This window comes from Gigantopelta aegis, chromosome 3 (genome assembly GCF_016097555.1).
Source record: "Gigantopelta aegis isolate Gae_Host chromosome 3, Gae_host_genome, whole genome shotgun sequence".
Lineage (NCBI taxonomy): Eukaryota > Metazoa > Mollusca > Gastropoda > Neomphalida > Peltospiridae > Gigantopelta > Gigantopelta aegis.
Window position 1 is genome coordinate 24475371 of NC_054701.1, and position 15939 is coordinate 24491309.

The 15939-nt window shown below is 38.8% G+C and overlaps 1 protein-coding gene across 1 annotated transcript in view; it reads right to left on the reverse strand.

Moving 5' to 3' along the window:
• Nucleotides 1-15939, reverse strand: part of LOC121367737 (fibrinogen-like protein 1) — a 74307-nt gene that overhangs the window by 12799 nt on the left and 45569 nt on the right. The window contains exons 2-3 of the mRNA XM_041492077.1: nucleotides 10911-11030; nucleotides 589-726 (exon numbers count right to left, since the gene is read on the reverse strand). Coding sequence (XP_041348011.1) covers nucleotides 589-726; nucleotides 10911-11030 — 258 coding nt within the window. The remainder of the gene's footprint in view (nucleotides 1-588; nucleotides 727-10910; nucleotides 11031-15939) is intronic.

The window sequence follows — 15939 nt, forward strand, 5'->3', positions numbered from 1 at the left end:
ATATCAATTCTGAAATAGGAAGGTACGACTGTCGATAATACGTTTTAACTAAAGACTAGTACCGTATCCTCAACCGAACGTTCTTCGTACAGCGCAAGATTTCTCTTTTAATTTTTTGAGACGAACCCTACAATTTTTAATCGGCAAACGCACGTGTTAACTGAAACTGATAACAGACTGTCGTTTGTGCTTTGCCGAGCTATAGCGGCACAGGCGACGAATCAAGCGTATACGTTTGACGATTTCCGTTCATAGCGAACACACACTACTTTTTTAAAAGTGCATTTGAGCTTGCATTTCACATTTGTATATGATGTTATAATGTGGTAACCAGAGAATGTAACTTTAATACTATTGTCACTGTACTGACAATGATTAAACTCGCATGGTATCGGATATCGAAATGAGAATTTGCTTTTATTAAAGCCAATTTTCGCTATGGTTATTCTGTTTATTTTTTAAATAAATTACTTTTATGAATTATAAAAGGTAACTCTGTTGTTTTATAGCTTTGATATTCCACACAATAAATTAATATATATATTTAAAGTACCTGTTATTGTACTGTTCTAACTCGGTTGTACATACCTTGTTGCGTCAAATAATGAAGATTGTCATTCCCTAACCAGAACTCGCCGTGCATGTCTCCGAATCCTCGCTTGTAGTCGGCCCATGACCGGTAGAAATCAACTGACCCGTCTTGGCGGCGCTGTATTAATGTCCACCCTACAAGAAAGACAAAACGGTTAATGGCTTTATTAGTAAACCGTAACAGTGATTTCTTAGATAAGCCAATCCATTCAAACCTTTTAGAAAATATTTGTATTCAATATCTATCTGATGGATTTTGGTTTCAAATACTTTATTACTTAGTACGTTTGTATTGTTCATGCATATCTTTAAGGTATTTACATAGTTTGTAAACTTGCAAATACGTGACACGTGATGCTACCGACTCGTGTTTAAGATAGTGTCGACGTCCCGTGTTTGTTAAACTAGCTGTAAGACAACCATTTCCTATATCTCGTTCCTAATTAATTTCATGAAAGGTTTCAGAAGAACAGTATATTCTAGAAATGGAAAATACTAATATATTTTAATCTAAAAAAAAATTGGTGAATATAGACCATTCAAAGTTGGGAACTGTGGCTGGGGGCTGGGGGCTGGGGGCTGGGGGCTGTGCCTGCCACTGCACATTTCAGCATTAAAATTATAAATTCTAACTTTAATATGCATCATAATGCAAATATCAGCACTGTAAAACTTTACAGCTGACTTTATAACATTTTTATATAATGTTTGTAGCTTAAAATAAATGATTTGTCCAGATATCGACTCCAAACCCTGAGTGAGTGCTCCACAAGGCTCAATGGGTAGGTGTAAACCACTTGCACCGACCAGTGATCCATAACTGGTTCAACAAAGGCCATGGTTTGTGCTATCCTGCCTGTGGGAAGTGCAAATAAAATATCCCTTGCTGCTAATCGGAAAGAGTAGCCCATGTAGTGGCGACAGCGGGTTTCCACTCAAAATCTGTGTGGTCCTTAACCATATGTCTGACGCCATATAACCGTAAATAAAATGTGTTGAGTGTGTCGTTAAATAAATCATTTCTTTCTTTCTTTCTTATTATGATTTGCTTTACAAATTATATATTTGTTTGTAAATCGTGTTTCGTCCAAATATACAAAAACAAAAATCAAGTCAAATCTAAGAATGTGGGTAGAAAATGAAAAGTGACAGCACCATTCTAAACAAAGGTATCCGCATAATGGATGCAATTAAGACAAAATGCATTTCACAAATCGCTGGGCCACTATCCACGGTCCGATGGGATGGCCAGATGGTCCGTGTTTTTGACAGCCCGCACATTTGTTTCACTCCTCGCTCCAAGCTCGATGCGTCTGTTTGTTTGAACAATCGCACAGGTAATGCAAATGCATTTTGTTATTTTGAGAAAAGCGCAATACGCGTTTCCACTTATAGCTTGAGTGAGAAGAAAATAAACACGTGTAACTGAAGTCTAAGTGAATTTTCTAGAAGCTGAACCACGGACTCGACGATGCGAGGCGCGCTTTGGCAAGCCTGTGTGTTTTCTGTTGGAGCGACTTTAATTGAGGGAGGAAATAACAATTTAATACAAAGTGCGAAAAAAAGGTGCCAACATACACTTAATTGACCGATATCGATGGTAATTATATTTAGTCAATGATGCAATTGTACACTGGCGTAGGAAGCGGGGGGGGGGGGGGGGGGGGGGGGGGGGGGGCAAGGGGGCATGTGCCCCCCACTTTTAAGATATTTTGCTTTATATTTGCTTTATAATAGTGTAAAAGTGTGCCCCCACTTTTTGGCACCTTCCTACGCCACTGCAATAACATGCCGGAGACCAGAGATTGCCGCTTGAAGTAGCTTAGTAGTATATAGAGAGAGGGGGTGTGGGGGGGGGGGGGGGGGGGGCAAGGGGTTGGGCATGTGTCCCCCTTCTTGATACAGTAGCAGCAGCGATGGTTTATACACACGCACACACACCCTCCACTTTTTGGCACCTTTCTACCCCACTATAGCAAATAGCCGTATAGTAATAAGTGTGAAATATCAATATATTACAGTCCCCATATGTTTTAAATAATGCTATATTCAGTAAGGTCATCGTGTTTTTGAAGGCCACACACATACATACATACATAGGCTACACCCACCCACACACGAGATCCCCCACACACATACATACATAGGCTACACCCACCCACACACGAGATCCCACACACACATACATACATAGGCTACACCCACCCACACACGAGATCCCACACACATACATACATAGGCTACACCCACCCACACACGAGATCCCACACACATACATACATACATAGGCTACACCCACCCACACACGAGATCCCACACACACACACACACATACATACATAGGCTACACCCATCCACACGAGATCCCACACATACATAGGCTACACCCACCCACACACGAGATCCCACACACACACACATACATACATAGGCTACACCCACCCACACACGAGATCCCACACACACACATACATACATACATAGGCTACACCCACCCACACACGAGATCCCACACACACACACATACATACATACATAGGCTACACCCACCCACACACGAGATCCCACACACACATACATACATACATAAGCTACACCCACCCACACACGAGATCCCACACACACATACATACATAGGCTACACCCACCCACACACCAGACCCCACACATACATACATACATAGGCTACACCCACCCACACACGAGATCCCCCACACACATACACGCACGCAGATGACTGTAATACAGCAGTGCTAATATCTTGTTCGGACTATATATTATAATATGCACAAGATAAAAGAATTAAGATCAGGAGAAATGCCAGCCAAGGGGAAAAATGTATGTCAATGATGAAGTGCAAGTCAACAATCTCAAACAAGTTAGCACTATTTGCAGGGCTTTAAACTGAAGCCGACCGTAAATATTAAAGGTGCCAAACTAGTTGGGCACGCGCCTTGACGTATCTGGCGAAGTATCGTATAACCACAGTGCAAAAAACGTGCACATATATCACTGAGGTTAGAGTTGCAATGTTTATCAAGTTGTTATGAATGACTGCAAACAGCCGCAAAAAACACGGAATTCCCAAATGATCCAAGAACGGAATTTGGAATTACATGCAAAAAACTAGTGGAAGAACAAGAAAAAGGTTTTATTTAACGAGACACTCAAGACATTTTTATTTGCGGTTATGTGGCGTCGGACATATGGTTAAGGACCACACAGATAATGAGAGAGAAAACCCACTGCCGCCACGCCATGGGTTATTGAAGAAACAACCCTAGACATTCATATCGTGAAAGCCTAATACTCTATTTTAATCGCGAGCGCAATGTATACTGTTGAAATACATATGTCGTTATTTTTTTAAAGGTTGCCCCACACCAACTCATTACCCATTTGTGATATACAAAGGCTATAAGTTTTCACTTTCAACAATAAAATGATACAGACAACACCTCGCTACTCCCGCCCCAGTGAGACAGGCATAAAGACATCGGTCATAAACTGAAAGGTGCTGGGTTCGCATCCCGGTACCGGTTCCAACTCAAAACGAATTTTAATGGCTGAGTGGGAAGATGTATGGCCAAGACACCAAAATGTATTTTAGTAACCACTAACAACTAACCATTAATCAATATCCAATAAATACGGTTCAGATAGCTGAGGCGTGTTCCCAGAACAGCGTGCTTAAATATTAATTGGATGTAAGTAAGAACATAATTAAAATGAATTAATTTGTATGTCATCATTTAGGCTACCTCTTCCAATTAGAAGCAACATTTTATTGGCTCGTTGCCAAAAGAAAACAGCATAGACCACATGTATGAAGTACCATGAAGTTAGTTTGTTTTGGTTAACACTAGAGCACATCGATTTATTAATAATCGGCTATTGAATGTCAAACATTTGGTAATGTTGACATATAGTCGGTGAGGAAACCCGCTACATTATTGCATTAGTAGAAAGGGATCTTGTATATGCACCATTCCACAGACAGGGTAGCACATACAACGGCCTTTGATATAAAAGTCGTGGTGCACTGGCTGAAACGATAAATGGTTCAATGGGTCCACCGACAGGGATAGATCCCAGACCGATCACGCACCACCCGAGCGCTTTACCACTGGGTTACATACCGCCCTCATGGATTACCAGTCATGGGTCGTTTCTGGAGACAATCCTAGCTCGATAAAAAGAGGTTAGTTTGTTTTGTTTAACTACACCACTAGAGCACATTGATTTATTAATCATCGGCTATTGGTTGTCAAACATTTGGTAATTCTGACATATAGTCTTAGAGAGGAAATCCGCTACATTTTTCTTTTATATGCACAATCCCACAGACAGGACATCACATACCACGGCCTTTGATATACCAGTCGTCGTGCACTGGCTGGAAAGAGAAATAGTCCAATAAGCCCATCGACGGAGATCGATCCCAAACCGACCGCGCATCAAGCATTACCACTGGGCTACGTCCCGTCCCTAGACATGGTAAAAGCGACAGCTCATATAAGCGCTCTATCACTGATCTACATCGCATCAAGATCAAACAAAATCCGTTTGAAAAACATCTCAGACTAAGCCAGTGGGAAGACACAATACATTAGGAAAAGAAGAAAGATAATCTATTTTCGTAAACACCATCTATCACTCAATGAACTAAGCTCCTTAACATTTTTTTCTTCTTCTTCTTCTGTCGACTTGTGCAAGTAAATCAGAGTAAGTTAGGCTTCACTTTCTGGAAGTTCGCAACGGGTTCACGTCAGACCGGCTTGTCTGTCAACAGGAGATCAGAGACTCAAATTATGATCTCTTCCTCACAGACTACAAACGATTCCGAAGACAGGGCGATATGCCCGTGGAATTCGTGCCAGAATTTTGAGCTATTGTACACCTATACAGTACACTCAGTGTCTCCGTCAGAATTAGCGCCCGGTTCAGTTAGTATATCTAGAACAGTTTAAAGATACTGGTTCAGTGACTGTAGAACATTAATGTCTGGTCCCAAGAGTAAAATTGGAGTCTGACTGTAAAAATTAGTGTCAAATCGCAAGGACAAATCTAGAGTGGAATCAAACTGCGTAGCCCGATAGGACCCATGCTTATAGGACTTTTAGAGTGCTGGCGCACACCTTTAATGACGTCACATGCATGCAATTTATATGATGTTGCCATGTTGAAGTCTCTGACTCCAATGAGTTTTGAGTAGACTCTATAAGCATGATATCAGAACTTAAACAATCTGGACTTATATTGTTTACGGTTTGAAACCAAACTGAGTCTGAGCAAAAACTGCGTAGAGTCTGGCGCAATATCTGGACTTAATGTGACTAGAACTCGCATATAAGAATTCAAACTGTATCAAGTCTGGACTCAAACTGTCTTGGTCTGAACTCATATAATCTAGAGTCTAAATTCATACTGCCTAGTAGAATTTAAACTAACACGTCATGGAGTCTAGATTGAAACACTGTAGAATCTACCATAACTGTGTAAAGTCTAACCCAAACTACTATAGTATATACTTTTGTAATAATACTAGTGTCACTCGAGATTGAACCCAGATATATGGATCAGTATTCCACGACTGATATACCAATGGCTTGGTATGTGCTATTCTGTAATTACAAATATATACACCAATCATTAACCCCCACCACACATTTTTTTTTTTTTTTTTTTTTTTTTTAATAAAAGCAAAAATAAAACCACATAAAAAAAACCCCACAACTTCGTGTAAACAATGTTATAGATATTTAAAAGGTTCTGGCCTAGACGTCATTATTATTTTTCTAGAAATTAATACGCAGGACCGGGCCTTTTGCCTAACAGACGTATTTGGCCATGACTTCAAATATAGACTTGCATTTAGTATGCTACTTAATAATATTATTGTTCCTAATTTCGCTGCTTTTACATTGTATTTATTGCCACTCGACACAAAACTGCATGGAACAGTCACTGAACTAATGAACATCGCCTCTTTTGTGGGAATGACTGGTCTGATGATTTAACTAACGAAGAATGAGAAGAAGAAGATTGCCAACCTTTTAATCCCTTTCCTATGCTACAACGTGCCTGCATTTCAACACGAATATGTTATAAACAGTTAGCTTAGGTAAGCCAACTTGATAAGAAAGAATCATCTTTCTAAATCCTCTGTTTATCTTTTAAGGCAAAGAATGAACAGCAATGGACCTACTTGGCAACTGAGGATATCGGCAAGGTAAATCCAGATGATATCCAAGAACGGCAAAGACATACAACACCAGTACCCACTCGCAACTCCACCCCCACACACACCCCACACCCCCCCCCCCCCCCCCCCACCCCCAAAAAAAAGAGAAAAAAAAAAGAAACCAACCCAAAAGACACAAAAGATACACACAAAATTCCACAACCACAAAGACAATCCATGACTAAAAACAACTCCCAAGAAGCAAAACAAAATAAACACAAAATAATAATAAATCTTCAACGACTATCTAGTTGCTGAAGAGAAGATACAACTTCCACTAAAGATAAATTTAGTTCCATAACCTGACAAAAAACATCTGCAAACAGCAATCAGGTAATTCCTTAAAAGTATCAACATATAAAATTAATATCATAAACTGAGAAATAAAAAAGCAGTTGAATCATTTCTGCTATTTGTCACGGGGATCCTATAATACCCGTAACTGAATGAAACACAATTGTCCAAATATCTCTCCTAACTGTATATCTATTAGATCTCTCTGTAACAGGCAGTGATACCCGCTGGCTCGTCTAGGTATGATCAGAGATAAGATCTTATATAAAGTATCTATTATTATAGCACGTTTAGTTCACTAGAAAACACAACAAAAACACAATACACTTTGGAATCTGTATTAACCTACGCTGACAAATGTACTGCCGCAGTAGTTAATTAACAACAACAAATAATAATAACAACCCAGAACTGATCACTTAATTAGTTAATCTCTAGGTGTCTAGTTTACACAATATGCTAATCACTTCACCGACACAACACCCACACGTGTGATAATTGAGAAACGCTTCCAGGAGAACTTAATTAACAAAGGAATTACAACTCTATTCCTAACTGGTTAATTTTTAATTAACCCTTACTACTCGTTCAATAACGTGTGATAATTGAGAAACGCTTCCAGGGGAACTTAATTAATAAAGGAATTACAACTCTCTCTATTCCTAACTGGTTAATTTTTAATTAACCCTTACTACTCATTCAGTAACCTTGTAACACAGAATTAATACTGGTACCTATCACAATAAAGACAATAACCTACAGTTTACCTAGGTCCTCTAGAATGACTGGCTAAGCTTTATATATATATATATATATATATATATATATATATATATATATATATATATATATATATATATATGTATATATATATATATATATATATATCAGAACGGTGAGCCTACAGTATACTGCGTCAGATGACCGGCAGCACCGTCTAAATAATATTGGTATAATACAGTATTAAAATATTTAAAGTCACATCAATCACATCAAGGTTATACACAGAGCAGAAAATATATAATTACCAGTCCGGACGGACTAACGTTCCCCCTGGACGCCTTCCAATATGTTTCTCCCCGATATCTCTAAAACCCTAGCTATTTATTATAAAATCCCAGACTAGTCCGGAGACAGGACGCGGAACCGAATCTTATGATGTGTATATTTCCACAGTAACCAAGCGGTATTTTTTTTTCAGATGGTCAGACTTAATGACGCCTATTCGCCAAATCACGGTTGTAAAAACCGCACTCGCGGAGGTATTACGTAACTACTGGCCACCTGGGCTTAAGTGCATATGGAACTGTACACGGCCCTCTAAAACAATTAATATCGCCACAGGCGAAAAGAAATTAAGAGCATGTACCGTCACACTATTCAAATTCCTTAATTCATTTATACTTGTTTTGTGCGTATATCCATTTAAGGTTCAAGCACGATGTCTTGGGCACACACCTCAGCTATCTGACCTGTCTCTCCAGGACAGTAGATTACGGTAGTGGTTAGTTGTTTGTTGTTAGTCGTTAGTGAGAGAGACGGGCGGCGTTGTAGCCTTACACCTACCCATTGAGTCGATAAAACTCGCTCTGGGTGGGAGCCCGTACCAGGAGGCGAACCTAGTACCTACCAGTCCTATAGCTTAACCTACACCACCGAGTCCGGCGTTATTCAAAGAAGGCTGGTTATTAAATGCATTTCCCAGACAGGACTCCACACCAAAACACTGACATACCAGTGGAAATAATGGTTGGGACGGAAAATATTAGTTGTGTGTTCTGTGAATACCACAGAGCTGGGTAGATACCACTGTATTTGTTATCTCAATGAAAAAGCTCTGTATACCATGACTACGATACGGTAAAATATTATTTGTTGCTAGCTTGCACCAGCACCTGTTTAAGACATTGCAACCATCTGTTAGTCGGACGAGGCTTGCAATATCCCGTAATAACCCACGTCTGACAGGCTATTAGGTAGCAGCGGATGCCAGATTTTTTTCTTCATGTTTTCATCTTGTTATCAAATTTTCTACCTTCTAACAAAACAATACATTGGCGGTTTAAAAATAATAGCTGTCAGACATTCCATACCTTTCAAGACTTTATCTTTCAAGTAAGCATTTTGTTAGATTCTTTGATGAATTTTTTTTAAAGGAAAAGCCGTAGAAGACAATACGCGTATATGAAGATTTGTTTCCCTGCCACGTCTTAAAAAAAATACTTCTCCAGTTTACATGGGGCTGAATGATAATTGATGTGCTATATATCATTCATCATAGCACTAAAGACAAACTACAAGCGCATCTCGTTTTGCACATTGAGTTACTTCACCTTGTGATGTCTGCAAAAACCCCACGTCAGCATATTATTGGATCAATGGTTCCCATCCCATCCACTATTCCATGACTGGTATATCAAAGGCCGTGGTATGTGATTTTTTTTCCTCTGTGGGGAAAGTACATATAAAAAAAGATCCCAAGATGCTAATGAACAAAAATGTTACGGGTTTCTTCTGAAGACTACGTGTCAGAATTACTAAATGTTTGACATCCAAAAGCCAATGAGTTATACATCAATGTTAACTTTAAAGCCAGTGTCTTTAACAAAATAAACTTTAACTTTGATCAGTGGTTACTAAGAGTAAGTTAACCGGCATCGGTGATCTGGTGGTTAAGCAAATGGACCTAAGGCTGATAGGTTATAATGCGTATCACAGACTACCAACTGTCATGACGGAGTTGGCTAACTCGCCGATCTCCAACTGCTACTACTGTCCTGTTGCTAGTCTGAGCACACTTGCAATTTGATTCTCGTCCTATACAACTCCTACGACCGATTAGTTGTTAGACTGAGCGTACTCGTCGTAAGTTGGTAGTAGGAGAAATTACAACGCAACCGTTGAGTTAGCTAACTTCGTCGTTACAGTTGACAGTCTTAGCCTAGCATAAGGTCGCATCTTGGTACTTACCCTGTCATACACGAAGTGACTTTTATTGGTTCCCATTAACCACTAACAACTAATCATTAACCCACCGTCCTGGACAGACTATGCCAAGGTTAGTGTAATGGAATCTTAATAGGATATAACCACACAAATCAAGTTTGAATGCATGGATGAACGAATGAAGTGTCAAAGTCGTTGCATGTTCAGAAGCAATAAAACTCGTGAGAGCTCGCGTTCGATTCAGTATGATGTACTGTATATTAAAACAATCACAAGCGCCGGCGGAGGTTCGCCTTCCTGAGCACGCTACTCGCAATAGTAAACCCATTGTTTAGTAAGTTAAAGAAGAAAACCGCTACGACCATTTAAGCTTCTCTTTTAAAATAGCTACAAGGGATCTTGTACATTCACGCCGCGGATTGTGTACAACGTGCCCAACTTTCGTTAACACCAGATATCATCAGTTACGACATTTATTATGGATGTATAATCATAGCTGTCGAAATGTCCATTGAGCTGTCAGACTTGTTTCGAACGAGATTTGTTAAACCAATCTTAGGAGTGGCAGTCCTCCTACCACGTAGGGTGGACATAACGTCTCCAGAGTGGCAGTCCTCCTACCACGTAGGGTGGACATATCGTCCTGCAGAGTGGCAGTCCTCCTACCACGTAGGGTGGACATATCGTCCTCCAGAGTGGCAGTCCTCGTATTGATTTCATGGGAAAGATTACAACGTTGTCAAAATGTCTTTAAAACTATTTTTTTCAGTTATTTTTTTCTATATATTTAAGCTGTCATTATCAGTGGCTATGTGAATCAACCAAATACACTCACCAGAACCGTTGTGTGCCTTGCACACGGCTTTGAATGGAGTTGGAGCGCCATCTGGTTTTATCAAGATGATGTAGTCTCCCTTGAATTTCATCCCTCCACCTTGGTAGACCTCGTCGCAGTCTGAAAAAGACAAAGAAGCGTGTTATTAGTTGTGTGTTTACAGTCAGCTTTAGAATGTACTGAAGGTTTAGTTAATTTTATTTAAATCAAATTTTATCCATATCTTTATATATAATGTATACTGAACTTCGTTTTGCAGAACCTTGTCAATTCAGTCTGTAACACCATTTGTACCCTTGCAACGACTCATAACTTCTGTCAGTTAAATATATACAATTCAAGACTTATAATGAATGAATGAATGGATGGATGGATGGATGGATGGATGGATGGATGGATGGATAAATGAATGAATGGATGGATGCATGAATGAATGAATGAATGAATGAATGAATGAATGAATGGTGGGTGAATGGATGGATGGATGGATGGATGGATGGATGAAATGAATGAATGAATGAATGAATGGCATGTTTAATGAAACACCAGCACAAGCGTAATAAAAATGGTTGATCGATAGACGTATAAACATCCAATAGGTACAATAAGACGGTGTACAGAGCTGTGGAATATACAAGTATCACAGCAAAATAACGTTTCTTAGAACGTATAGAATAAACACTTATTTCTCTTTAATATTTTAAAATTAATTCTGGATAGGATCTACGAGATATTCAAAAATATATTTGTATGAAAAAAAAAAAAAAAAAAAAAAAAAACAACGGGTGAAGTATAAATATTCCACCACATCTTTTCTTCCAGATATATCTTTTCATGTTTGTATTCGATTGATACACTCCGCAATTGGCCAATGATAAATGATAGATACACTCAACAATCAAACATCTGAAAATAAACTAGTATTCCCAAACAGAACATGTATTTATTGTCACACCAAGCACAGAGCTAACTTCTGATAGGTCAGATCCAAACTGTGATAAAACAAAGGTCAGAGAGGGACACTGGAATATCGGAAAACATTTGTTGTTTAAAACAGTTAGCCACGTCATAATAAACGAGCTAGGCAAAGGTAACTGATCTGACAGGTGTCCCAGGTGAAAAAGGTTACGTGTAGACAATACTGACAGTACTGTGTAACGTTCTGTTTTCGTGCACGTCTTGCTTGTTTTGGTTTGCTACACGTGTTAAGATGAGAGTGCGCGGTTCAATGGTACCAAAGGTTGGAGAACAACTGTGTGCAGTCTCCCGAAACAAGACGGGCGATTAGGTCAACAGTGGACTGGGTTCTGTGGCGTCATAGGTATACAAAAATACTTAAAACAATCAAGGAAAAGTTATTATTGAACTGGGCAAAATAAACGGAAAGAAAGAACATAAAAGTTAAAGTGTGTTTTGTTTATCGACGCAACTACAGCACATTGCTTTATTAAGCATAGGCTATTGGATGTCAAACATTTGGTAATTCAAACATATAATCTTTGATTGATTAATCACCGGCTACTGGATGTCAAACATTTGGTAATTCAAACATATAATCTTTGATTGATTAATCATCGGCTACTGGATGTCAAACATTTGGTAATTCAAACATATAATCTTTCATTTGTTAATCATCGGCTATTGGATGTCAAACATTTGGTAATTCAAACATATAATCTTTGATTGATTAATCATCGGCTACTGGATGTCAAACATTTGGTAATTCAAACATATAATCTTTGATTGATTAATCATCGGCTATTGGATGTCAAACATTTGGTAATTCAAACATATAATCTTTGATTGATTAATCATCGGCTACTGGATGTCAAACATTTGGTAATTCAAACATATAATCTTTGATAGATTAATCATCGGCTATTGGATATCAAACATTTGGTAATTCAAACTTATAGTCTTTGATTTGTTAATCATCGGCCACTGGATGGCAAACATTTGGTAATTCTACCGTATAATTTTGGGGAAAGCAGCTAAATTTTCCAAATGTAGCAAGGAATATTTTATATGAACTCTCCTACAGACAAGACAGCACATACCACAGCCTTCTGAGGGGTACTGCCAGTTGAGGGGTACTGCTTTGGACTGAGAAACCCCAAATGTATTCCCTTCTATTTTGGACAGTCCCTATTAAAGGGACATTCCTGAGTTTGCTGCATTGTAAGATGTTTCCGACTAATAAAATAGTTCTACGATTAAACTTACATATTAAATATATTTTCTGGTTTAGAATATCAGTGTCTGTATATTCAATGTGTTTCTGGTCGTCTTAATATTTGTAAGAAGCCCAAACTGGATTTTGTCTTCAAATAATTTCGTATGTATGAATTTTTTTTATTTTTTGAAATAAAATGAAATTTAACCTAGTACAAATATTAGTACGACCAGAAACACGTTTAATATACAGCCACTAATATTTTATGCAGAAAAAATATATTTGATATGTAATTACAATCGTTAAAAAGTCTTTGTTAGTCGATAACATCTTAAAAAGTACAGCAAAGTCAGGGATGTCCCTTTAAGTGTCGAGCGATAACTGAAACCTATCCCCTTTTAATAGTTAATTATAACACTCTCCGCCAATCAAATGACACTTCGTTTGTGATGTTCTTAATATGCCATCACGACAGCACAACGGATTCACAAATACGCAAGAAAGGTATTCTACTACTAGCACGGTATTTATCCCCATGAACCAGCACTCTAAGCAAATGTACAGTGAAAATACAGTTTTTAGTGTTTACATTGTCCAATAAGCCTCGTCAAAAAGTCTTTGTCTGCATATGCAGAATCGTCACAGAGAACAAACAACCTGGTCACAGAACTGCCAAAGAACACAAGTAAACGTACAACAAGCATTCGTACGATGCTCGTGTGTATAAATTAGATGAATTGGATAGCGACAGAGTGACGTACAGAATGAGGTTAAGCAACTTAAGGTGTCGAGTATTTGCCACAACAGCCAAGGGAAATAACTGATTCTGGCAATACAACACGAGTAGCGTAGAATATTGTAAACCTCAAAGAACATATCACACATTCATATGCATCTGTAAGCATTGGCGTATTTATTACTATACTAGTTACTATTTGCTTGCCCGACTGCCACAGTTATTGGTTGTGAGGTTAACGTCATGGATTATCATAGTTAAAAGTTTGTTTTTGCGTACGTAACGAGATCCCATTTGTGATGGCGCAGACAGATCCCCCCCCCCCCCCCCCAACACACACAAACCTAATTAAACGAAAGTACCCGAATCTGGATAGCAATGTTTATCCATATTAGCAATACTACCAAACAGCTGTATTGGGGTGCAAACAAATCATTACGCTTTTTACATTAATTACAATTAACAATTGTGAGTAGAATTATGGAAAGACATGGTGAAAAGGTTTCAGGCCAGCTAATTTTGCTCGAATGTCGCCATCGTTTTTCCCGATTTCGAATGCTTATGTAAACTACAACATGAGAGCACATTCATTTATCAATCATCGGCTGATGGACGTCCACCATTTGATAATTCGGACATATAGTCTTTGAAGAAACCCGCTACATTTATCTCGCACTGCCACTCGCAAGACGCGAGCCTCAAAAACTCTGGATCCACGGGAAAGGTGATGGGGTGCGCACCCCCACTTCTCCCCCCTTCTCCCCCCCCCCCCCCCCGAATTACGATATACCCCAACAAATCCAGTGTTTGTCAGAGGTATACAATAAATTTATTTATTGTTATCGTTGAACATGTAATATCGTGATCGGTTTGATCTTTCAGTATCCTTTTCAATCGTTGCACCACTTTCTTTTTCTTTTCTTTTTTAATTGCAACCAACACCCCATCCCCCGCACCCCGCCCTAAAAAAAAAGCAAGAAAATAAAAGCCTGCCATCCGCCCGCAAGATATTTTGTTACAATGAAATGAGGTAGTCATCAGAATTTGCCGGGAAATGTTGCCGTAAAAACGTAAACATTTCTTCGACGTGACGTCAACAATGCTTTTACGTTTTAATATGTTTATTGATGCCAAAGCGATGTGTGAGTACAGAATCGCTGATTGACATTTTATAATCATATTAAACTGCCATGCTGTCCTACTGCAATATTGATACAAGTGTGGAGTGGATATATCAACAGAGGTAGGCCTAAGTGTTTGTTTGATTGTTTAGACACAGTGTGGGAGTGGACCGACAACGGATATTGGTGCTGTCGAAACGACAAATCTTGCTAGCACAAGTATAAAAAAACCCAGTTAATATAAATTTTGTCTTTTATTAATTACTTACTGTTGGGAAGGAAGGAAATGTTTTGTTTAACGACGCACTCAACACATTTTATTTACGGTTATATGGCGTCAGATATATAGTTAAGGACCACACATATATTGAGAGGAAACCCGCTGTCGCTACTTCATGGGTTACTCTTTTCGATTAGCAGCAATGTGTTCTTTTATATGCACCATTCCACAGGCAGTATAGTACATACCACGGTCTTTGTTTCACCAGGTGTGGAGCACTGATTGGAAAGAGAAATAGCCTATTGGCTCCACCAACGGGGATCGATCCCAGATCGACCGTACATCAAGCGAACGCTTTACCACTGGGCTACGGTCCGCCCCTGCTTACTGTTGGGGGTCACTTACCATTAATCAAACTACAAATTACGTACCATATATAATAACGCATTTAAATTGCGGCTGTACCAGTCATTTTTACAATTTCCCGCAATATGGGTTCCCTCCAATATTTGGAGGAGTTTCAAAAATGCACAAGACGTTTTCATGGTAATACTCGCATAGCCAAGACTGTATGCCTGTTGTAACAATATAAAAAATTTAAAATTGCTATCCACCCCTCTTCCCCATTCGCCAGTTTCACAGACTCGGCGTAACCGCCACCAGATTGCACGCTGGGTAAACAACTCATAGTATGCTATGATACCATATACATAATATTAAGGTGGGTTTTATATATATAAATATTAATTTTTAAAAAACAACCCAGCAATGCTAGAAAA